This window comes from Ranitomeya variabilis, chromosome 7, assembly GCF_051348905.1.
Source record: "Ranitomeya variabilis isolate aRanVar5 chromosome 7, aRanVar5.hap1, whole genome shotgun sequence".
Lineage (NCBI taxonomy): Eukaryota > Metazoa > Chordata > Amphibia > Anura > Dendrobatidae > Ranitomeya > Ranitomeya variabilis.
The window spans coordinates 404321-430741 of NC_135238.1; the positions used below are offsets into that span (position 1 = coordinate 404321).

Genomic DNA, 26421 nt, shown 5'->3' on the forward strand with positions numbered 1-26421 from the left:
GGACCCCCATATCTAGGTCAACAGGTAATTTGCTAGATCTTCCGCGCATCAGGTATGCTGGAGTGCAGTTGGTGGAATTCACCGGGATGTGATTGTACATATCTACCAAGTCAGGCAATTTGGTTGGCCACAAGTTCCGTTATTCGACAGGCAAGGTTTTCAGTAGGTCGATTACCACTTGGTTAATCTTTTCGCACATCCCGTTAGTTTGTGGGTGATACGGCGTCGTCCTGATCTTCTTACACCCATATAAACTGCAGAATTCCTGGAACACCTCTGCTTCGAATGCTGGTCCTTGATCGGTCAGCACCTTCTCCGTGTACCCATGCAGTCTACAGAAGTACTGCTGGAAGGCTTTGGCGGCCGTTCGGGCCGTCAGATCTTTGACCGGCACAACTACCAGAAATCTAGAGTAGTGGTCTACGATGGTAAGAGCGTAGACATAGCCTGACCGGCTGGGTGTTAGCTTCACGTGATCTAGCGCGACCAGCTCAAGCGGCCGTTTGGTGATGATAGGCTGCAGGGGAGCCCTTTGGCTATCACGGTCCTTCCTGCGCAGGCTACATGGGCCACACTCTCGACACCACTTCTCGATGGCTTTCTTCATGCCAATCCAGTAGAACCTCCCGCGAAGTAGACTCTCCAACTTCCTCCATCTGAACTGTCCTGCCCTATCGTGGTATGCTCCCAGAACCATGAGCGCATCTTGCCGGGGAACTACTATCTGCCACACCAGCTCATGAGTGCGGGGGTTGATGCTTCTTCGGCACAACTTCCCCTCGTGAAAAAACAGCTTGCCTCTCCCCTTCCATATTTGTTGTGTCTCTTGTGGATCATCCGAGCCGGGATGCGAACCTGCCTGCGTCAGGAGCTCTTTCACCCGACGGACCGCAGGGTCAACGTCCTGGGTCTCTGCCCATCCATGATGGGGCAGGGGGTTCAGCATGGCATCCTGCTTGTCCCTGCACTTATTCTCCAAATGATGGGAACACTGGGTGGCCTTGGGGCGATGGAAAGCGGGCAACTCTATCTTCTCAAGGGCTTCCGGGTCTTCTCCCGTCTCCGGCAAGTTGGGCATTCTGGATAGTGCATCGGCATTCGCATTCTTGTGCCCTGCCCGGTACTTGATGGTGAAGTCAAAGTTGGACAACCGGGCCATCCACCGCTGTTCCAAGGCGCCAAGTTTTGCGGTGTTCAGGTGGGTCAGTGGATTATTGTCCGTGAAGACGGTGAATTTTGCTGAGGCCAGGTAGTGCTTGAACCTCTCCGTCACTGCCCATACGATGGCAAGGAACTCCAGCTTAAAGGAACTGTAGTTGTCAGGGTTCCTTTCAGTGGGACGAAGTTTCCTGCTGGCATAAGCAATTACCCTCTCCTTGCCTTTCTGGACCTGGGACAACACAGCTCCCAATCCCACGTTGCTGGCATCCGTATACAGCACAAATGGTTGGTCATATTCAGGGTAGGCCAGTACCTCGTCTCCCGTTAGCGCCGACTTTAAACAAGTGAAGGATCCCTCCAGTCCGTCGTTCCAGTCAAATGGGGTCTTCTTACACTTGGTTTTCTTGGACTGGCCCACTAACAGGTCTTGCATTGGCGCGGCTTCCTTGGTGAAATCCTTGATAAACCTCCGGTAGTAGCCTACCAGCCCGAGGAACTGCCGGACTTCATGGAGGTTGATGGGCTTCGGCCAGTCCTTGATCACAGTGACCATGTCGGGGTCTGGGGCCACTCCTTCAGCACTCACCACATGGCCCAGGTACTGCACTTTGGGTTTTAGCAGATGGCATTTGGACGGTTTTACCTTCAAGCCAAAGTTGGTCAGGGCTTCAAACACATCAGCCAGGTGCTTCAAATGGTCTTCATACGTCTTGGAGAAGACAATGACGTCGTCCAGATAGAGCAACATGGTTTCAAAGTTCTTGTGTCCCAGACAGCACTCCATCATCCTCTGGAACGTTCCCGGGGCGTTGCACAATCCGAAGGGCATGTAGTTGAATTCGCAGAGACCCATCGGCGTCGTGAAGGCCGTCTTTTCCTTGTCCGCCTCTGCCACGGGAACCTGCCAGTACCCACTGGTGAGATCCAAGGTAGAGAAGTAGTTAGCAGATTTTAAAGCGACAAATAAATCAATATGAGTGGCGCTATGGAGCACAAAGCAGTTTGCCTGCCGCAGGTGAAAACAATCACCACAAGGGATTGTAGTAGTAAAAATGAAGTAAAGAGATGATCACATAAAAATGATTACATCAGGAACCTGCGCTGGTATAACTGCCTGTCGGCAAACATCTCCTACACTGACAACCACTCTGAGATAATATACATAGAGAACTGTATTGGCAAACTGCAATGTCCAATATTGCAGATAAACAGACCAACCGGCTTTCCTGGTCAGAAAAAAAGAAAGTTCCTTCTCATCCTTACCGCAAATCCGTGGGAGGGATGTGGGCGATCCTGGATGAAGATCTGCTGTCAGAGAAAGTCCCAGGATGTCGCTTCACTGGCCGTACAGGTAACAATACATAATGTCCTTATAGGTAACACGGCAAAAGTTTCAGAGGAGAAGTCACGAACCCCCTCGGTGCGGTTAGTGCGATCGGCGCCTGCGCAGGACCTGTGAGCCGTAGTACGCAATGTGACCGCACACGTGACGGAGGGTAAGGTACGGGTGGCGATATGGACCAAAAAAGTACAACGCGTTTCGGAGACGCCTGTCTCCTTCTTCAGGTATGGTCCATACCTCCAAATAGTAGTCCTTATATAGACGCCAGCCGTACCATTAATTATTGAAACCCGAAAAGTTCTATCCCACAGTTCAAACCCTTAGGAATAAGGGTGTCTAGAGTGAAGATCCATTTGGTTTCTGATCTTGACATAGATTTGATGAAATTTCCTCCTCTCCAATGTGGGTGTACCCTTTCAATTCCCACAACCTTCATACTTTTTGCCTTTCCCTCATGTATTTCAATAAAATGCTTCGAGAGTGGGTGACCCAGGAATTTATTATTGATATTACGAAGGTGTTCGTTTATTCGAACCTGTAGAGGTCTCTTAGTACGTCCAACGTACATTTTGTTGCAGGGGCAAGTAATGGTGTAAATCACCCCTGTAGATGAACACGTTATAAATTCTTCAATCCCCAATTCGGTATTGCCAATTTTCGTTTGTTTATGTGTTTGAGTTTTTTTACACATATTGCATTTTTTGCAGGGAAAAAAACCTTTTAGAACACTCTGTGAGAGGGTAGTTTGAATAGATACTGATCTATTTTGTACTGTGGGAGCAATATACGTACCTAAATTACAACTTTTCTTATAAATAAAGCGAGGTACCTCCGTAATTCTGCCCCCCAGGATTTTATCTTTTTTCAATAGATCCCAGTGTTTTCTCACTATTCTGCGCAGTATGTTTGAATTAGCATTATACTGGGTAATTATTGGGATACAGTCCAAATTGTTATTTTTTATTTTAGGAGTAGGGTATATCAATTCATGACGTGGTTTCAAGAGAGCTGCATCCCTAGATTCCTTCAACACGTTTAAGCTATACCCTTTTTCCACAAATAGGTCTTGCATTGGCGCGGCTTCCTTGGTGAAATCCTTGATAAACCTCCGGTAGTAGCCTACCAGCCCGAGGAACTGCCGGACTTCATGGAGGTTGATGGGCTTCGGCCAGTCCTTGATCACAGTGACCATGTCGGGGTCTGGGGCCACTCCTTCAGCACTCACCACATGGCCCAGGTACTGCACTTTGGGTTTTAGCAGATGGCATTTGGACGGTTTTACCTTCAAGCCAAAGTTGGTCAGGGCTTCAAACACATCAGCCAGGTGCTTCAAATGGTCTTCATACGTCTTGGAGAAGACAATGACGTCGTCCAGATAGAGCAACATGGTTTCAAAGTTCTTGTGTCCCAGACAGCACTCCATCATCCTCTGGAACGTTCCCAGGGCGTTGCACAATCCGAAGGGCATGTAGTTGAATTCGCAGAGACCCATCGGCGTCGTGAAGGCCGTCTTTTCCTTGTCCGCCTCTGCCACGGGAACCTGCCAGTACCCACTGGTGAGATCCAAGGTAGAGAAGTAGTTAGCAGATTTTAAAACGGCCAAGGACTCTTCTATCCTGGGCAGTGGGTATGCATCTTTATGTGTAATGCGATTTAGCTGCCTATAATCAACACACATCCTCATTGTGCCATCCTTCTTCCTGACGAGGACTAACGGAGCTGCCCAGGGGCTACAACTGTCTCTCACTACCCCAGCCTCCTTCATCCCTCGCAACATGTCTTTAGCACACCGATGAGCTGGGGGTACAGGACGGTACCTCTTTTTTATGGGTGGATGATCTCCTGTGGGGATATGATGTTGAATCCCCTTTACCTGCCCAAAATCTAGGGGGTGCTTGCTGAATACCCGCTCGTACTCATGAACCACCCTGTATCTGTATCTGCAGAGCATCGCTTCCCTACCTGTGCCTGTATCTGCAGAGCATCGCTTCCCTATCTGTGCGTGTATCTGCAGAGCATCGCTTCCCTACCTGAGCATGTATCTGCAGACCATCACTTCCCTACCTGTGCCTCTATCTGCAGAGCATCACTTCCCTACCTGTGCCTGTATCTGCAGAGCATCACTTCCCTACCTGTGCGTGTATCTGCAGAGCATCCCTTCCCTACCTGTGCCTGTATAAGCAGAGCATCACTTCCCTACCTGTGCCTGTATCTGCAGAGCATCGTTTCCCTATCTGTTCCTGTATCTGCAGAGCATCGCTTCCCTACCTGTAGAGCATCACTTCCCTACCTGTGCCTGTATCTGCAGAGCATCGCTTCCCTACCTGTGCGTGTATCTGCAGAGCATCGCTTCCCTACCTGTGCCTGTATCTGCAGAGCATCACTTCCCTACCTCTCCTGCAGAGCATCACTTCCCTACCTGTGTGTGTATCTGCAGAGCATCACTTCCCTACCTGTGCCTGCATCTGCAGAGCATCTGTTCCTTACCTGTGCATGTATCTGCAGAGCATCAATTCCCTACCTGTGCATGTATCTCCAGAGCATCGCTTCCCTACCTGTGTATGTATCTGCAGAGCATCACTTCCCTACCTGTGCCTGTATCTGCCGAGCATCACTTCCCTACCTGTGCGTGTATCTGCAGAGCATCAGTTCCCTACCTGTGTGTGTATCTGCAGAGCATCACTTCCCTACCTGTGCCTGTCTCTGCAGAGCATCAGTTCCCTACCTGTGCATGTATCTGCAGAGCATCGCTTCCCTACCTGTGCGTGAATCTGCAGAGCATCACTTCCCTACCTGTGCCTGTATCTGCAGAGCATCGCTTCCTTACCTGTGCCTGTATCTGCAGAGCATCGCTTCCCTACCTGTGCTTGTATGTGCAGAGCATCACTACCCTACCTGTGCCTGTATCTGCAGAGCATCACTTCCCTACCTGTGCCTGTATCTACAAAGCATCACTTCCCTATCTGTGCCTGTATCTGCAGAGCATCACTTCCCTACCTGTGTGTGTATCTGCAGAACATCGCTTCCCTACCTGTGCCTGTATCTGCAGAGCATCACTTCCCTACCAGCTGTGCCTGTATCTGCAGAGCATCGATTCCCTACCTGTGCCGGTATCTGCAGAGCATCACTTCCCTATCTGTGCCTGTATCTGCAGAGCATCGCTTCCCTACCAGTGCCTGTATCTGCAGCATCAGTTCCCTACCTGTGTGTGTATCTGCAGAGCATCACTTCCCTACCTGTGCATGTATCTGCAGAGCATCACTTCCCTACCTCTGCCTGCATCTGCAGAGCATCGCTTCCCTGTGTGTATCTGCAAAGCATCACTTCCCTACCTGTGCCTGTATCTGCAGAGCATCGCTTCCCTATCTGTGCCTGTATCTAAAGAGCATGGCTTCCCTACCTGTGCGTGTATCTGCAGAGCATCTCTTCCCTGTCTGTGCCTGTATCTGCAGAGCATCGCTTCCTTACCTGTGCCTGCAGAGCATCACTACCCTACCTGTGCCTTTATATGCAGAGCATCGCTTCACTGCCTGTGCGTGTATCTGCAGAGCATCGCTTCCCTACCTGTGTTTGTATCTGCAGAGCATCACTTGCCTACCTGTGCCTGTATCTGCAAAGCATCAGTTCCCTACCTGTGCCTGTATCTGCAGAGCATCAGTTCCCTACCTGTGCATGTATCTGCAGAGCATCGCTTCCCTACCTGTGTGTGTATCTGCAGAGCATCACTTCCCTACCTGTGCCTGTATCTGCAGAGCATCGATTCCCTACCTATGCCTGTAACTGCAGAGCATCACTTCCCTACCTGAGCCTGTAACTGCAGAGCATCACTTCCCTACCGGAGCCTGTATATGCAGAGCATTGCTTCCCTATCTGTGCCTGTATCTGCAGAGCATCGCTTCCCTGTGTGTGTATCTGCAGAGCATCACTTCCCTACCTGTGCCTGTATCTACAGAATATCACTTCCCTACCTGTGCCTGTAGATCATCACTTCCCTACCTGTGCCTGTATCTGCAGAGCATCACTTCCCTACCTGTATCTGCAGAGCATCGTTTCCCTACCTGTGCCTGTATCTGCAGGGCATCACTTCCCTACCTGTGCCTGTATCTGCAGAGCATCGTTTCCCTACCTGTGCCTGTATCTGCAGAGCATCACTTCCCTACCTGTGCCTGTATCTGCAGAGCATCGCTTCCCTACCTGTGCCTGCAGCTGCAGAGCATCACTTCCCTACCTGTGTGTATCTGCAGAGCATCAGTTCCCTACCTGTGCCTGTATCTGCAGAGCATCACTTCCCTACCTGTGTGTATCTGCAGAGCATCGCTTCCCTACCTGTGCCTGTATCTGAAGAGCATCGCTTCCCTACCTGTGCGTGTATCTGCAGAGCATCTCTTCCCTACCTCTACCTGTATGTGCAGAGCATCACTCTCTACCTGTGCCTGTTCTGCAGAGCATTACTTCCCTACCTGTGCGTTTATCTGTAGAGCATCACTTCCCTACCTGTGCCTGTATCTGAAGAGCATCACTTCAACCCTGTGCCTGTATCTGCAGAGCATCTGTTCCCTACCCGTGCGTGTATCTGCAGAGTATCGATTCCCTACCCGTGCGAGTGTCTGTAGAGCATCACTTGCCGACCTGTGCGTGTATCTGCAGAGTATCACTTCCCTATCTGTGTGTATCTGCAGAGCATCACTTCCCTACCTGTATTTGCAGAGCATCGCTTCCCTACCTGTGCCTGTATCTGCAGAGCATTACTTCCCTATCTGTGTGTGTATCTGCAGAGCATTACTTCCCTACCTGTGCCTTTATCTGCAGAGCATTGCTTCTTTACACGTGCGTGTGTCTTCAGAGCATCACTTCCCAACCTGTGCGTGTATCTGCAGAGCATCGCTTCCCTACATGTGTCTGCAGAGCATCACTTCCCTACCTGTGCGTGTATCTGCAGAGCATCGCTTCCATACCTGTGTATCTGCAGAGCATCACTTCCCTAACTGTGTGTATCTGGAGCGCCCCCACACCGCCGCAGGGCCGAGGGGTACCCGGAGCCGGGCCTCTGGGATCTCAGTCCTGGGGTTGTCACGGTGGCTAGACCCGGTCCGTGGCCCTGTCTGTCAGTGGGGGACGTCCGTTGCAAATAGGTGCTGTTAACGGTGGTGTAGCGGTGCAGTTGTGGGGTGCAGGTCGCGGTAAATAACGAGGACACCAGGTTGCAGTCTCTTTACCTCTTTACTGGAGATCTCTCGGTCCTCAGTCCGGAATCCGGTCCACCAGGCTGCGCAAGTCCGGCCGGTCCAATGGCACCTCCAGAGTTCTCCTCACAGGTGGAAATCAGTGCCTTCCTTCTTAGCGCTTTGTGTTGTAGTCCTTCCCTGCTGTGCTTACGGAAAGTACCCCACAACTGTTGTGTCTGTTTCTTAAGTTCCCTCACAACTCGATTAACTGATCTTCTGCTAATCATCCGTCCCTTCCTGATGTTACAGTAAGAACGGCACCCGTTTGTCAGGTAGGCCTGGAGTTCTTCCGGGACCCTAGAGACGCCCCTCTCCCGCAATTGCCCCCCAAGACTTCATAGGTGATATGTGGTAGACAGCCCGCCTGAGACTGACTGTCCTGCCGCTGTTTGGAGTATGGCTTAAAGCTGTATATTATTCCACTCCCTCGGCGTTCCGGCCACCGGTAATGCGCCTCAGCAAGGTGCTGCCTCTTTCAACAAAACCCCTGCTGGTATTTCTCCTTCTGCTTGATTTCGTTTCTCACTCAGCACAATCTATCTCGCTTCTAATCCTTTCTTAGGGCACCGCCGCTATTCTGAGCAGGCACGGTCCCGTTACGTTCTTTCAATGCCAAGCCTCTGCCAGGATCCCACCCCTGGCAGAGACCCTTCTGTCTCTTCCTCCACAACACCCTCTCTCACTAGGTGTTGCTTCGTTCGATCCAGTCAGCTTTCTCTACTAACTTCCTGCCTGACCCCCAGTTTACCCACTATGGTGGGGAGTGGCCTAATGAATAGCACCCTTAGCTCCCCCCGGAGGCCCTGCTGTGAAACATATTGGTGTCTGTGATACCTGATTGGAGGAACTCCTTCAGTGCCATCGAACGCACCATGGCTCCCCTTAGTGGCGGAGCCACAGTACTGCAACGACCAGGACTCTGGGGCGCTGCATATCTGCAGAGCATCACTTCCCTACCTGTGCCTGTATCTGCAGAGCATCACTTCCCTACCTGTGCCTGTATCTGCAGAATATCGCTTCCCTACCTGTGTCTGTATCTGCAGAGCATCACTTCCCTACCTGTGACTGTATCTGATACAGGCACAGGTAGGGAAGTGATGCTCGGCAGATACAGGCACAGGTAGGGAAGTGATGCTCTGCAGATACACGCACAGGTAGGGAAGTGATGCTCTGCAGATACACACACAGGTAGGGAAGCGATGCTCTGCAGGTACAGGCACAGGTAGGGAAGCGATGCTCGGCAGATACAGGCACAGGTAGGGAAGTGATGCTCTGCAGATACAGGCACAGGAGAACCTATAGAGACCAATGGAGTATGACGCCCCAAAAGATTACAATAATATACATAGTATAGTGACAAAAACAATTCATTTTATTATTACATACAAAAGATCATAAAAACACAGTAGAATGGTAGAAACTTGGTGATGACAAAGTACAAAGACATGGCAGTACCAAAGACTGCATACCAAATCGGCTGATCCCATCGTATCTGATACTGTGACGGAACAGGAGGTCCTTTCTATTCTGGAGGACTTGGAACGTGAGGGCGCATCCAACTCCTCAGGTACCTTTCCTCTCTCTGTGGTGCCGAGGTCCACCACGTTCCCCCCTTTTTCTTTATGCCCATCAATTGAGATCTTTAACAAACTAGTTTTGGATGATCTTAAAATAATACCCAACACACATAGGGGAGATAATCTAACACGGGCACACCGCTCGGCTCTAAGAGAACTCAAATCTATGAAAGATGTTGTAATCAAACCGGCAGACAAGGGGGGAAACGTGGTGCTCTGGCCCTCGCAGAGCTACGAAAGGGAGGCGTCACGCCAATTGAGAGACCGTGGATCGTACTCTGTCCTCTCACAGAATCCTACTATTGGCTTCTCTAATGATATATATGAAATCTTGGATCGAGCTCACATGCAGGGAATAATACCTAAAAAGGTTTTTGAGGGCCTATTTGTCAGGAATCCGGTGGTCCCTACCTTCTATCTTGTACCGAAGATCCATAAGAATTTGGTGGATCCTCCGGGGCGTCCGATTGTCTCTGGTATGGGAGGGCTGTGTGACCCCATATGCAAGTTCATTGAACATTATCTCCATCCTTTGGTGGAGACCCTGCCCTCTTATGTCAGAGACACTACGGACGTCCTGAAGAAATTGGATGGTCTCCATCTTGAATCCGATATGTTTTTCGCCACGGTGGATGTCGAATCCCTTTATACACGCATTGGTCACGCCGATGGATTGGAAGCGGTGGAATTTTTCCTTGGCATGAGTAATATTGACTCCGCTTTACGGTCCCTGATCTTGGAGCTTCTGGAGTTTATTTTAACACACAATTACTTCACCTTTAAGGACAAGTTCTATTTACAATGCCGTGGCACTGCGATGGGCGCGGCGTGTGCGCCATCCTACGCTAATCTCTTCCTTGAGTACTGGGAACGGGAGATTTTCGGGGATGGCGCGGACGCCGCCTCCCAGGCGCAGTGCTGGTATAGATACATCGATGATGTGTTCATCATCTGGCAGGGTCCCGAGTCTGGCTTCCTGGACTTCATCCGTGGACTAAATCGCAATAATAGAAACATCAAACTAACGTATAAAACAGCTGTAGAGGTAATTGATTTTTTGGACATCAAAATTATGTCCTGTGCGGATGGAAGCATTCATACTGATGTGTTCCGTAAAGAGACGTCAGTTAACTCATTACTTCATGCTACATCCGCACATACAACATCAACTATTCGAGCAGTCCCTACAGGTCAGTTCTTGCGAATGAAGCGTATTTGCTCCACGGATGTTGCCTTTGAGCGCCAGGCTCTGGACCTCAAACAGAGGTTCCTTGATAGGGGCTATAGCACTAGGACTATCAAGAAGGGATACGCACGTGCTAGGGGGACTCCTCGCCGCCAACTCCTCGGTAAGAGTTATCGTCCTGATGCAGGCAATCCACCACTGAGGTGTATTCTAACATTTAACAACCAGTGGGGTAGGATTCGACAAATCATGGAGAAACATTGGCCTGTTTTACAAACGGATAAAGTTCTTAAACAGTTTCTACCTGATCGACCACTCCTAACTGCAAGGAGAGGTCGTAACCTCAGGGATCAGTTGGTTAGGAGTCACTATGTGGCGCGACCACCTGATCCTTTTGGTGCAGGCCAACGAAGGTGCGGATGCTACCCTTGTGGATCATGTGTGGCCTGCAATAATATAGCACGAGCCACTAATTTTACATCTGCGGACGGAGGTAGGGACTACCGGATTACCTGCTATGTGTCATGTAGTACTAGCCATGTTATTTACTACGCTGTATGTGCATGTAATTTAATTTACATCGGCCTGACTTCCCGTGAGCTCCGTATCCGAGTTAGGGAACATGTGAGGGACATTAGGGCTGCTAGGGATGTCACTGATTTAACTCTACTGAAGACTATCCCGCGACACTTCAGGCTGTGCCATAATTGTGACCCGCGGTCCTTTAGGGTCCGCGGTATTGATAGGTTACACTTGGGCATCAGAGGTGGTGACCTTAAGAAAATCCTGGCTCAGATGGAATGTCGCTGGATAGTGTCCCTGGGCACTATGTCACCATACGGGCTGAACGAGAAACTTTCATTTGTGCCTTTCCTATAGTTTTATTGTGGAACTTTTATTGCTGAGGTTTCATTATTTTTCATTTTTTAGTTTTATTTCCTTTTTCTTTTTTTCTCAGTCTCTCTTGTTTTTTATTTGGTTGCACTCACTTATTTTAATCTTTTTATTTGCAGTATATATGCTTTGAAACTTTTGTTGAGATGTTACTTATGGAGGGATCTATCCCTGGCTGTGGAATGGGCTGCAAGACTACATTGGTAAATTTCCAGATCCATTTCTTTCAAGCGCATGATCATGGACTAATAAAACGAAGGACCCATTTCCTCATCACCATTGCACATACTATATGCATCACTACTGTTACTGATCTTATGATTGTAAATGCTTTATTAGGTATTTATCTGTGCACTTGGGTGGTCTGAGGGTGCAGGCTGGTCTTGCTGTCTGTGATGTTTTATAGTGATGTGTAAAGATGGCGTCTGTTATATGTGTAGGTGCGGCACACTTTCTTTCCTTTGCACCATACATCTGCTAATGAGGGTATTTAACTAATTAATATTCTCTTTTGTATTCTTTAATTGCTTTATACTTACTTCGCCCTCTGGGTCCGTCACTTGTGTTTGACATTTCTGCCCCTTGTCCATCTTTCCACGGTCTGTTTGCCCTGGCCTTTGCCAGTAACAAAGATGGCGATCGCGGTGCGCGCATGCGCGGTGGACCCGGGTTTTGCACACGTTCTCAGATGGCATCCTATCAGCGCTGTGGGGAATACTGACGTCACGGAGTGTTTTTCTCCCCTCCCCTCAGCGCTGGGATGGCCGGATGTTGCGTGTTGCGACTTGGGAACCGCCCCACATGCGCGACATAGAGCAGCGCCGTCCATTATCTGCTTAGTGTAAAGATCCCCTCATCATGGCAACCTCACACGAGCCTCCCGAGGAAGCTAATAAAAGCGAAACGTACGTCGGGGCTACGTACCTGGCAGGTACCTTCTCCATATGGGTAAGCACCATTGAGAATACTGACCATATGCACTTGGCACTTTACTATGGGATGGTGGCACATGGGCCTGGTTACAATTGACTATATATTGTCTTGTTACCTATAATAATTTTGGCTCTTTTGCACGCCATCTTTGGGATACGTATCTGTACACTGTATGGGTCAGGGCCTTTGAAGTGAGGTCTGACACTTTCCCTGTTTGGTCTATATCTCTTTTTGGATTGCTTGGAACTTTCTCTTTGGTACTGCCATGTCTTTGTACTTTGTCATCACCAAGTTTCTACCATTCTACTGTGTTTTTATGATCTTTTGTATGTAATAATAAAATGAATTGTTTTTGTCACTATACTATGTATATTATTGTAATCTTTTGGGGCATCATATTCCATTGGTCTCTATAGGTTCTATTGTTAAAGGGAGTTGTCCCAGGATCCTGGTATTACTTGGACATTCATCCTCTTTTGGATGTGAATAGGTATCTATGATGTATCGGTTATTGTTGAAAAAAAAAAGATACAGTCACAGGTAGGGAAGGGATGCTCTGCAGATACAGTCACAGGTAGGGAAGTGATGCTCTGCAGATACAGACACAGGTAGGGAAGTGATGCTCTGCAGATACAGACACAGGTAGGGAAGTGAGGCTCTGCAGATACAGGCACAGATAGGGAAGTGAGGCTCTGCAGATACAGACACAGGTAGGGAAGTGAGGCTCTGCAGATACAGGCACAGGTAGGGAAGTGATGCTCTGCAGATACAGGCACTGGTAGGGAAGGGATGCTCTGCAGATACAGACACAGGTAGGGAAGTGAGGCTCTGCAGATACAGGCACTGGTAGGGAAGGGATGCTCTGCAGATACAGACACAGGTAGGGAAGCGATATTCTGCAGATACAGGCACAGGTAGGGAAGCGATATTCTGCAGATACAGTCACAGGTAGGGAAGTGATATTCTGCAGATACAGGCACAGGTAGGGAAGCGATATTCTGCAGATACAGTCACAGGTAGGGAAGCGATATTCTGCAGATACAGGCACAGGTAGGGAAGCGATATTCTGCAGATACAGTCACAGGTAGGGAAGTGATGCTCTGCAGATACAGGCACAGGTAGGGAAGGGATGCTCTGCAGATACAGTCACAGGTAGGGAAGTGAGGCTCTGCAGATACAGTCACAGGTAGGGAAGGGATGCTCTGCAGATACAGTCACAGGTAGGGAAGTGAGGCTCTGCAGATACAGGCACAGGTAGGGAAGCAATATTCTGCAGACACAGGCACAGGTAGGGAAGGGATGCTCTGCAGATACACCCACATGTAGGGAAGTGATGCTCTGCAGATACAGGCACAGGTAGGGAAGTGATGCTCTGCAGATACACACACAGGTAGGGAAGTGATGCTCTGCAGATACACACACATGTAGGGAAGTGATGCTCTGCAGGTACAGGCACAGGTAGGGAAGTGATGCTCTGCAGACACAGGCACAGGTAGGGAAGGGATGCTCTGCAGATACACCCACATGTAGGGAAGTGATGCTCTGCAGATACAGTCACAGGTAGGGAAGTGAGGCTCTGCAGATACAGACACAGGTAGGGAAGCGATATTCTGCAGATACAGGCACAGGTAGGGAAGTGATGCTCTGCAGATACAGACACAGGTAGGGAAGTGATGCTCTGCAGATACAGACACAGGTAGGGAAGCGATGCTCTGCAGATACAGGCACAGATAGGGAAGTGATGCTCTGCAGATACACACAGGTAGGGAAGTGATGCTCTGCAGATACACACACATGTAGGGAAGTGATGCTCTGCAGGTACAGGCACAGGTAGGGAAGTGATGCTCTGCAGGTACAGGCACAGGTAGGGAAGCGATGCTCTGCAGATACAGGCACAGATAGGGAAGGGATGCTCTGCAGATACAGGCACAGGTAGGGAAGTGATGCTCTGCAGATACAGGCACAGGTAGGGAAGCGATGCTCTGCAGATACACACACAGGTAGGGAAGTGATGCTCTGCAGATACAAACACATGTAGGGAAGTAATACTCTGCAGATACAGGCACAAGTAGGGAAGTGATGCTCTGCAGACTGTCACCCTGCATTGTCCCTGTGTGCAGTGAGGAGTGCAGCCCTCCACATAGAGGTGCAGTGCTCTGCAGGAGCTGTCCATACATTCCCCTGACGCTGTGGGTGCAGGACCTGCCGTGGTGAGAGGTCCTGGCCGCTCTCCTCCCTCCCTATTAGGCTCTTTCCCAGGGGCGAGCTCTGGTTACAGTATAGCGCGCAGGTCGGGAATGTCGCTGACTGCAGCCGTCACAGGCGCGGAGTCCCTACTGACTGAGCGCGCTCCTGAATGCGCGGCACCTCCCACCTTCTAAGCCCGCCCCACGCTGCCCTGATGCACCAATCAGAGTCAGGCCAATTGCAGCCTGGCAGCCAATCAAAGCACGGAGGTGCACAGCCAATGAGCGGCTGCAGCTCCCAGAGACCGCCACTTCCCTGACACTCCCACCACAGAGGGACCTTGGAAGTGCAAACTCGCGTCCCGGCATGCTTCGCGGTGATAGACGTGGATGCGCATGCGCTGTCCTGCTTCTGCTCTGGTGTCAGCCCTGATGTCTGGTTCGTCGCTTTCTTCCTGTCTGTCTCGGTTGGCGGCGGCGGCTGAGGACCCAGCAGGTCTCGGGAGGGCGCTGAGTGAGTTGCGGAGCCGCCATGTGTCCCGGGCGGGGGGCGCCGAGCTCTTCCGGAAGCGGGGCGGACTGGCGCTTCTGCTTGCGCTGTTTACGGATCCGGCGCGGGCTGCTGTGCTCGGAAACTCACGCAGGAACCTGGAACTCGCCCTCAGTCTCCTGGCCAATGGCTGCACGGAGGCAGGGAGCCGCTCCCAGGTAAGACACGCCCTCTCTTCGTCATTGGCTACCTGACTCGGCAGTCACTGGATGACCCGCCCCTTGTACGCAGGGGTGTTACCCTACTGTCTGGTGGGCGGGGCAACACCTTCTACGGTCAGTGGGGTAATGGGGGGCAACACCTTCTACTGTCAGTGGGGTAGTGGGGGGCAACACCTTCTACTGTCAGTGGGGTAATGGGGGGCAACACCTTCTACTGTCAGTGGGGTAATGGGGGGCAACACCTTCTACGGTCAGTGGGGTAATGGGGGGCAACACCTTCTACTGTCAGTGGGGTAATGGGGGGCAACACCTACTGTCAGTGGGGTAATGGGGGGCAACACCTTCTACTGTCAGTGGGGTAGTGGGGGGGGCAACACCTACTGTCAGTGGGGTAGTGGGGGGGGCAACACCTACTGTCAGTGGGGTAATGGGGGGCAACACCTTCTACTGTCAGTGGGGTAATGGGGGGCAACACCTACTGTCAGTGGGGTAGTGGGGGGGGCAACACCTACTGTCAGTGGGGTAATGGGGGGCAACACCTACTGTCAGTGGGGTAATGGGGGGCAACACCTTCTACTGTCAGTGGGGTAATGGGGGGCAACACCTTCTACTGTCAGTGGGGTAATGGGGGGCAACACCTTCTACTGTCAGTGGGGTAGTGGGGGGCAACACCTACTGTCAGTGGGGTAGTGGGGGGCAACACCTACTGTCAGTGGGGTAATGGGGGGCAGCACTTTCTACTGTCAGTGGGGTAATGGGGGGCAACACCTTCTACTGTCAGTGGGGTAATTGGGGCAACACCTTCTACTGTCAGTGGGGTAATGGGGGGCAACACCTACTGTCAGTGGGGTAGTGGGGGGGGCAACACCTACTGTCAGTGGGGTAATGGGGGGGCAACACCTTCTACTGTCAGTGGGGTAGTGGGGGCAACACCTTCTACTGTCAGTGGGGTAATGGGGGGCAACACCTACTACTGTCAGTGGGGTAATTGGGGCAACACCTTCTACTGTCAGTGGGGTAATGGGGGGCAACACCTTCTACTGTCAGTGGGGTAGTGGGGGGGCAACACCTACTGTCAGTGGGCTAATGGGGGGGCAACACCTTCTACTGTCAGTGGGGTAATGGGGGGCAACACCTTCTACTGTCAGTGGGGTAGTGGGGGGCAACACCTACTGTCAGTGGGGTAGTGGGGGGCAACACCTTCTACTGTCAGTGGGGTAGTGGGGGCAACACCTTCTACTGTCAGTGGGGTAATGGGGGGCAACACCTTCTACTGTCAGTGGGGTAGTGGGGGGCAACACCTACTGTCAGTGGGGTAATGGGGGGCAACACCTACTGTCAGTGGGGTAATGGGGGGCAACACCTACTGTCAGTGGGGTAGTGGGGGGCAACACCTACTGTCAGTGGGGTAATGGGGGCAACACCTTCTACGGTCAGTGGGGTAATGAGGGCAACACCTTCTACTGTCAGTGGGGTAGTGGGGGGCAACACCTACTGTCAGTGGGGTAATGGGGGCAACACCTTCTACTGTCAGTGGGGTAGTGGGGGGCAACACCTACTGTCAGTGGGGTAATGGGGGGCAACACCTTCTACTGTCAGTGGGGTAGTGGGGGGCAACACCTTCTACTGTCAGTGGGGTAATGGGGGGCAACACCTTCTACTGTCAGTGGGGTAATGGGGGGCAACACCTTCTACTGTCAGTGGGGTAATGGGGGGCAACACCTTCTACTGTCAGTGGGGTAATGGGGGGGCAACACCTTCTACGGTCAGTGGGGTAATGGGGGGCAACACCTTCTACTGTCAGTGGGGTAATGGGGGGCAACACCTACTGTCAGTGGGGTAATGGGGGGCAACACCTTCTACTGTCAGTGGGGTAGTGGGGGGGGCAACACCTACTGTCAGTGGGGTAGTGGGGGGGGCAACACCTACTGTCAGTGGGGTAATGGGGGGCAACACCTTCTACTGTCAGTGGGGTAATGGGGGGCAACACCTACTGTCAGTGGGGTAGTGGGGGGGGCAACACCTACTGTCAGTGGGGTAATGGGGGGCAACACCTACTGTCAGTGGGGTAATGGGGGGCAACACCTTCTACTGTCAGTGGGGTAATGGGGGGCAACACCTTCTACTGTCAGTGGGGTAATGGGGGGCAACACCTTCTACTGTCAGTGGGGTAGTGGGGGGCAACACCTACTGTCAGTGGGGTAGTGGGGGGCAACACCTACTGTCAGTGGGGTAATGGGGGGCAGCACTTTCTACTGTCAGTGGGGTAATGGGGGGCAACACCTTCTACTGTCAGTGGGGTAATTGGGGCAACACCTTCTACTGTCAGTGGGGTAATGGGGGGCAACACCTACTGTCAGTGGGGTAGTGGGGGGGGCAACACCTACTGTCAGTGGGGTAATGGGGGGGCAACACCTTCTACTGTCAGTGGGGTAGTGGGGGCAACACCTTCTACTGTCAGTGGGGTAATGGGGGGCAACACCTACTACTGTCAGTGGGGTAATTGGGGCAACACCTTCTACTGTCAGTGGGGTAATGGGGGGCAACACCTTCTACTGTCAGTGGGGTAGTGGGGGGGCAACACCTACTGTCAGTGGGCTAATGGGGGGGCAACACCTTCTACTGTCAGTGGGGTAATGGGGGGCAACACCTTCTACTGTCAGTGGGGTAGTGGGGGGCAACACCTACTGTCAGTGGGGTAGTGGGGGGCAACACCTTCTACTGTCAGTGGGGTAGTGGGGGCAACACCTTCTACTGTCAGTGGGGTAATGGGGGGCAACACCTTCTACTGTCAGTGGGGTAGTGGGGGGCAACACCTACTGTCAGTGGGGTAATGGGGGGCAACACCTACTGTCAGTGGGGTAATGGGGGGCAACACCTACTGTCAGTGGGGTAGTGGGGGGCAACACCTACTGTCAGTGGGGTAATGGGGGCAACACCTTCTACGGTCAGTGGGGTAATGAGGGCAACACCTTCTACTGTCAGTGGGGTAGTGGGGGGCAACACCTACTGTCAGTGGGGTAATGGGGGCAACACCTTCTACTGTCAGTGGGGTAGTGGGGGGCAACACCTACTGTCAGTGGGGTAATGGGGGGCAACACCTTCTACTGTCAGTGGGGTAGTGGGGGGCAACACCTTCTACTGTCAGTGGGGTAATGGGGGGCAACACCTACTACTGTCAGTGGGGTAGTGGGGGGCAACACCTACTGTCAGTGGGGTAGTGGGGGGCAACACCTACTGTCAGTGGGGTAATGGGGGGCAACACCTTCTACTGTCAGTGGGGTAATTGGGGCAACACCTTCTACTGTCAGTGGGGTAATGGGGGGCAACACCTACTGTCAGTGGGGTAGTGGGGGGGGCAACACCTACTGTCAGTGGGGTAATGGGGGGCAACACCTACTGTCAGTGGGGTAATGGGGGGGCAACACCTTCTACTGTCAGTGGGGTAGTGGGGGCAACACCTTCTACTGTCAGTGGGGTAATGGGGGGCAACACCTACTACTGTCAGTGGGGTAATTGGGGCAACACCTTCTACTGTCAGTGGGGTAATGGGGGGCAACACCTTCTACTGTCAGTGGGGTAGTGGGGGGGCAACACCTACTGTCAGTGGGCTAATGGGGGGGCAACACCTTCTACTGTCAGTGGGGTAGTGGGGGGCAACACCTACTGTCAGTGGGGTAGTGGGGGGCAACACCTTCTACTGTCAGTGGGGTAGTGGGGGCAACACCTTCTACTGTCAGTGGGGTAATGGGGGGCAACACCTTCTACTGTCAGTGGGGTAGTGGGGGGCAACACCTACTGTCAGTGGGGTAATGGGGGGCAACACCTACTGTCAGTGGGGTAATGGGGGGCAACACCTACTGTCAGTGGGGTAGTGGGGGGCAACACCTACTGTCAGTGGGGTAATGGGGGCAACACCTTCTACGGTCAGTGGGGTAATGAGGGCAACACCTTCTACTGTCAGTGGGGTAGTGGGGGGCAACACCTACTGTCAGTGGGGTAATGGGGGCAACACCTTCTACTGTCAGTGGGGTAGTGGGGGGCAACACCTACTGTCAGTGGGGTAATGGGCAACACCTTCTACTGTCAGTGGGGTAGTGGGGGGCAACACCTTCTACTGTCAGTGGGGTAATGGGGGGCAACACCTACTACTGTCAGTGGGGTAGTGGGGGGCAACACCTACTGTCAGTGGGGTAGTGGGGGGCAACACCTACTGTCAGTGGGGTAATGGGGGGCAACACCTTCTACTGTCAGTGGGGTAGTGGGGGGGGCAACACCTTCTACTGTCAGTGGGGTAGTGGGGGGGCAACACCTTCTACTGTCAGTGGGGTAATGGGGGGCAACACCTACTGTCAGTGGGCTAATGGGGGGGCAACACCTACTGTCAGTGGGGTAATGGGGGGCAACACCTACTGTCAGTGGGGTAGTGGGGGGCAACACCTACTGTCAGTGGGGTAATGGGGGGCAACACCTTCTACGGTCAGTGGGGTAATGGGGGCAACACCTTCTACTGTCAGTGGGGTAGTGGGGGGCAACACCTACTGTCAGTGGGGTAATGGGGGGCAACACCTTCTGCTGTCAGTGGGGTAATGGGGCAACACCTTCTACTGTCAGTGGGGTAATGGGGGGCAACACCTTCTACGGTCAGTGGGGTAATGGGGGGCAACACCTTCTACTGTCAGTGGGGTAGTGGGGGGGCAACACCTACTGTCAATGGGGTAATGGGGGGCAACACCTTCTACTGTCAATGGGGTAATGGGGTGCAACACCTTCTACTGTCAATAGGGTAATGGGGGGCAACACCTTCTACTGTCAATGGGGTAATGGGGGGCAACACCTTCTACTGTCAATGGGGTAATGGGGGGCAACACCTTCTACTGTCAGTGGGGTAATGGGGGGGCAACACCTTCTACTGTCAGTGGGGTAGTGGGGGGGCAACACCTTCTACTGTCAGTGGGGTAATGGGGGGCAACACCTTCTACTGTCAGTGGGGTAATGGGGGGGGCAACACCTTCTACTGTCAGTGGGGTAGTGGGGGGGCAACACCTACTGTCAATGGGGTAATGGGGGGCAACACCTTCTACGGTCAGTGGGGTAGTGGGGGGCAACACCTACTGTCAGTGCAGTAATGGGGGGCAACACCTTCTACTGTCAGTGGGGTAATGGGGGGGCAACACCTTCTACTGTCAGTGGGGTAATGGGGGGGGGCAACACCTACTGTCAGTGGGGTAATGGGGGGCAACACCTTCTACTGTCAATGGGGTAATGGGGGGCAACACCTTCTACGGTCAGTGGGCTAATGGGGGGCAACACCTTCTATGGTCAGTGGGGTAATGGGGGGCAACACCTTCTATGGTCAGTGGGGTAATGGGGGGGCAACACCTTCTACGGTCAGTGGGGTAATGGGGGGGCAACACCTTCTACGGTCAGTGGGGTAATGGGGGGGCAACACCTTCTACGGTCAGTGGACTAATGGGGGGGCAACACCTTCTACGGTCAGTGGACTAATGGGGGGGCAACACCTACTGTCAATGGGGTAATGGGGGGCAACACCTTCTACTGTCAGTGGGGTAATGGGGGGCAACACCTTCTACTGTCAATGGAGTAATGGGGGGGGCAACACTTTCTACTGTCAATGGAGTAATGGGGGGGGGCAACACCTTCTACGGTCAGTGGGGTGATTGGGGGGGGCGATAGCCTCCCTCTACGGTCAGTGGGGTGATGGGGTGGGGGGGCGATAGCCTCCCTCTGCGGTCAGTGGGATGATTGGGGTGGGGGGCGATAGCCTCCCTCTACGGTCAGTGGGGTGATTGGTGGGGGGCGATAGCCTCCCTCTATGGTCAGTGGGGTGATTGGTGGGGGGCGATAGCCTCCCTCTACTTTCAGTGGGGTGATTGGTGGGGGGCGATAGCCTCCTTCTACGGTCAGTGGGGTAATTGGGGTGGGGGGGCGATAGCCTCCCTCTGTGGTCAGTGGGGTGATTGGGGTGGGGGGCGATAGCCTCCCTCTGTGGTCAGTGGGGTGATTGGGGTGGGGGGCGATAGCCTCCCTCTACGGTCAGTGGGGTGATTGGTGGGGGGCGATAGCCTCCCTCTACTTTCAGTGGGGTGATTGGTGGGGGGCGATAGCCTCCCACTGTGGTCAGTGGGGTGATTGGTGGGGGGCGATAGCCTCCCACTGTGGTCAGTGGGGTGATTGGTGGGGGGCGATAGCCTCCCACTGTGGTCAGTGGGGTGATTGGGGTGGGGGGCGATAGCCTCTCTCTACGGTCAGTGGGGTGATTGGTAGGGGGCGATAGCCTCCCTCTACTTTCAGTGGGGTGATTGGTGGGGGGCGATAGCCTCCCTCTACGGTCAGTGGGGTGATGGGGTGGGGGGGCGATAGCCTCCCTCTGCGGTCAGTGGGGTGATAGAAAAGGATATCGTCCCCCCCATGTTCGGTGGGGTAATTTTGGGGGCTACGATATCCTCGAACGCTCGGCGGAGTGGTTGAGGGGTGAGATATCCTCCTCGGATAGTTGCTTGTTGGGTGATGAAACGGTGTGGTTTCCAGTCCAGCACCATGTTTTGGACAGCAGAGGTTGGACTTTGGGGGGCGCAGCCGGCGGTATCATTCTTACTTTGTCTTTCAGGTGCGGGAGCTGGATGGGATTCCTGCTCTAGGTGAGTTTTCTCGATTGTCTGGTTCCTGTCTGCTTAGTTGTGATTTGTTTCTTCTGATAATAAAGGGATTCTCCGGGACTCTGTAGGCTCTTACTGGCGAGTGGTTGCTCCCTACCTGCAGGTTCTGCCCCTTGTCTGCCCACTTAAAGCAGTCATGGACTGCTCTCGCTGGTGGGTCTGCAGCCTCTGTTGACCTCTCGACAACAGAGCAGCACCTTCTCTTCAGCTCTCCTCTATGGCCGGGGCCTCTCTTCCAAAGTCCTGATGATTCCTGACTGCAAGGAGCTGGCTACCAGTCAGCATGATGTTGGACATGACGCCCCATAAGAAGCTGCTCTGTGAGCTCGAGTGAAGCCACAGGAGCGGTCCGTGACTTCTCTGAGCCGGCAGAGATCGGTGTCGGGCACAACCGGTGGGTGGTTGGCAACCACCTTCCTGTAAGTTCTTATTCCTCAATTAACCCTTTAGGGATCACGACTGGTCCTTCCACTTATTTAAAAAAATGACTGTAGTTCCTATATAATGTTTGTCAGATGTTCCTGGCTCACCCCCAGCCCGTAGTTGTAGTTTAGTGACGGGGTGACTAACGAGTGCAGGCATTGGAGAGGGTTGTGTATTCAGTGGGTGCGGAAAATATTCACATCCCTTTAAATTTTTCAGTCTTTGTTTCATTGCAGCCATTTGGTAAATTCAATAATGTTCATGTTTTCTCATTAAAGAAGTTGTCCACTACTATAACTTTTTTTTTTTTTTTAATAAATCTTGCTATTATGGGCCACTGAAAACATCCACTGTGTTTATTTTAGCAATATTACCTTTTATCATGCTGTAGCAGCACATTTTAGTGCTGGATTCAGCTCTCATGGGGTTAATCGACAACTTCCTTTCTCCTGACTTACTGTGCCCTAATACTACAAGTTCCATGATGCATTGCACTGGCCTGTAACTCTGCACCCAGCACACCCCCTCCAAAACACACCCCAACCCCTCCCTCCTCTCCCCCCTCTATCTTCAAAAAGATTTGTGATGTCATTTCTGTCCAACCCACCCTCCATTACACACGGATAGATGGATAGATAGATAACAAATAGATAGATAGATGAATACATACAGATATATCTATGTCTATTCCCATACATATGTCCATATCCATGTTTCGAAACCTCTTCACCCCTGGAGCTTTTTTTCGTTTACCGCTCCCCTTCTTTCCAGAGCCATCATTTTTCCGTCAATATGGCCATGTGGGGGCTTGTCTTTTGCGGGACAAGTTCTACTTTTGAACGACACCATTGGTTTTACCATGTCGTGTAACAGAAGATGTGAAAAAAATTCAAAGTGCAATGAAATTGCAAAAAAAGTGCAATCCCACACTTGTTTTTTGCTTGGCTTTTTTGCTAGGTTCACTAAATGCTAAGGCTGTGTGCACACGTTGCGGATTTGACTGCAGATCCGCAGGGTTTTTTGCCGCACTGAATTGCATCAAATCCACAGTGTAGTGCACAACCAATGTAAGTCTATGGGAGCCGCAGACTTGTGCACAAGCTGCGGATAAAGCCGCACCGAAACGCAGCTTTTTTCTCGCAGCATGTCACTTCTTTTGTGCGGAACTGCAGCGTTTCTGCACCTTTAGACTTTCATTGAGTCGGGCACATCCGCAGCAAAACCGCAGATGTAAAAAAGATCTGCAGTTTAGATGCGGATGTGGGTCTGGGAAACGCTGCAGCTCGGGAGGAGGGAAGTGTGTGGGCGGTGACGGTGTGCGTGTATGTGTGTGCGGGCGGGGTCTGCGGGCTGTTCGGATGTGTGCGGGCGGGGTCTGCGGGCTGTTCGGATGTGTGCGGGCGGGGTCTGCGGGCTGTTCGGATGTGTGCGGGGTCTGCGGGCTGTTCGGATGTGTGCGGGACTGTTCAGATGTGTGCAGCCCTGTGCGGGACTGTTCGGGTGTGTGCAGGACTGTTCAGGTGTGTGCGGGGCTGTGCAGGGAGTCTTTTGGGGTGTGTGTGCAGGCATCATCCGATGGGACTACAAGTACGCAGCATCCAATCTGCAGCTCATTTGGATGTAATCCGGACAGTGGACACACACCCTACGCTATCCATACATCTATCAATAGATATATCTATCGAGATATATCTATAGATAGCAGGGCCGGACTGGGACTAAAATTCAGCCCTGGCATTTGAAGTTACACAGGCCCACTTGTCACATGGTGACTGTATAATATCTTTGTACACTTGTAGGCAGGGCCGGTTTTAATGTGGGGCCCTAGGCAAAGTTTATAATGGGGCCCAAAATGCTAACATATTGCACATCACACAAAAGCATTTCGGTTGTATTTAGAAGCGCTGAGTTCAGGCCGCTAAATGAGTGTGATCGACAATACTGAAGTTGTTCAACACTTGTTTCCCGGCCTCTTTCCACCAGCTGAGGAATAATGATGAGACAGAACGATCACTAATAGATCACCATACAGTATCATGTTTTCAGCAGCACATCTACAGTTTACACCGGCGATGTGCTGCTGAGAACAAGGATTTTTGTTCCAGCAGAAACAATCCGAATATGCAGCATTTTACTTGTTTAGTAAAATACACCCCATAGTCCTCCATATATTATAATGTGCTCCACAGTCCTCCATATAGTCCTCCATATATTAAAATACACTGCTCAGTCCTCCACATAGTATAATACACTCCTCACAGTGCTCCATATAGTATAATGCACCGCCATAGTCATCCATGTAGTACAATTCACTTCCCATAGTATAATGCACCCCATAGTCCTTCATATAGTATAACGTATTCCCCATAGTCCTTGATACAGTATAATGCAGCCCACATATAGTATAATGTAGCCACCACCCTACAGAATATAATGCGGCAACCACAGAGTATAATGCTGCCACCTCACAGAGTATAATGCTGCCACCCCACAGAGTATAATGCAGCCACCCCACAGAGTATAATGCAGCCACCCCACAGAGTACAATGTAACCCCATAGAATATAATACAGCCCACCTCCCCATAATATATAATGTAGCCCCCCATAGAATATAATGCAGCCCCCCATAGTATATAACCCAACCTCCCCCATAGAATATAATATACCCCCACAATAGTATATACCACAGCCACATAGTACATAACATGGCCTCCCCATAGAAGATAATATACTCCCCATAGTATATAGCAAAGCCCGCATAGTATATAGCACAGCCCGCATAGTAGATAATACAGCCCGCACAGTGGTATATCCAGCACAGCCCGCACAGTGGTATATCCAGCACAGCCCGCACAGTGGTATATCCAGCACAGCCCGCACAGTGGTATATCCAGCACAGCCCGCACAGTGGTATATCCAGCACAGCCCGCACAGTGGTATATCCAGCACAGCCCGAACAGTGGTATATCCAGCACAGCCCGCACAGTGGTATATCCAGCACAGCCCGCACAGTGGTATATCCAGCACAGCCCGCACAGTGGTATATCCAGCACAGCCCGCACAGTGGTATATCCAGCACAGCCCGCACAGTGGTATATCCAGCACAGCCCGCACAGTGGTATATCCAGCACAGCCCGCACAGTGGTATATCCAGCACAGCCCGCACAGTGGTATATCCAGCACAGCCCGCACAGTGGTATATCCAGCACAGCCCGCACAGTGGTATATCCAGCACAGCCTGTCTCAGCGGCTGCAGTCTGCCCGGGACACAGCAGGTGCGCGATGATATGACGTCATCGCGCAGTGTCAGAGGCAGAGCGGGGAATGATGGGAGAGGGAGCGTCTGTAGACGCTCTCTCCTCCATCATTGCATTCAACTGTAACGGCGTCATAGATGGATCCGGCAAAAAACAGATGAAACGTGTGGCCATCAGGCGCAATCCGGCGCTAATACAACTCTAAGAGAAAAAAACGGATCTGGCGGAAAAAAATGGATCCGTTTTTATCAAAACTCGCCGCTCACAGGCGAAAACGGCAACGGAAGGTAATTACACAATTCATCAGGGGCCCCGGGGGGATACATTGGGGGGTTAATTGAAAGTAGTGGACAACCCCTTTAATGTACACTGCACCTCATCCTGACTGAAAAAACAGAAATGTAGAAATTCTTTAATATTTATTAAAAAAGAAAAACTGAAATATCCCATGGTCATAAGTCTTCAGACCCTTTGCTCAGACGCTCATATGTAAGTCCCATGCTGTCCATTTCCTTGTGATCCTCCTTGAGATGGTCCTCCTAGATTGGAGTCCAGATGTGTGTAATTTAACTGATAGGACTTGATTTGGAAAGGCGCACACCTGTCTATATAAGACCTCACAGCTCACAGTGCTTGTCAGACCAAATGAGAATCATGAGGCCAAAGGAACTGGCCAAGGAGCTCAGAGACAGAATTGTGGCAAGGCACAGATCTGGCCAAGGTTACAACAGAATTTCTGCAGTGCTCAAGGTTCCTAAAGCTTCTTTTACACATACCGTTTTTTTTGCAGCCTGTTATTGCGGGCGCACCATGGAATTATTGCGGCCTTTTTTACGGCTCCATAG

General features: G+C 51.7%; 1 protein-coding gene across 1 annotated transcript in view; it reads left to right on the plus strand.

Moving 5' to 3' along the window:
• The first annotated feature begins 14814 nt into the window (after positions 1–14814).
• The window catches only part of ARMC5 (armadillo repeat containing 5), a 45854-nt gene continuing 34247 nt past the window's right edge, over positions 14815–26421 (plus strand). Inside the window, exons 1-2 of the mRNA XM_077273573.1 lie at positions 14815–15212; positions 21847–21877. Of these exons, the coding sequence (XP_077129688.1) occupies positions 14895–15212; positions 21847–21877 (349 nt within the window). The 5' untranslated portion in view covers positions 14815–14894. The remainder of the gene's footprint in view (positions 15213–21846; positions 21878–26421) is intronic.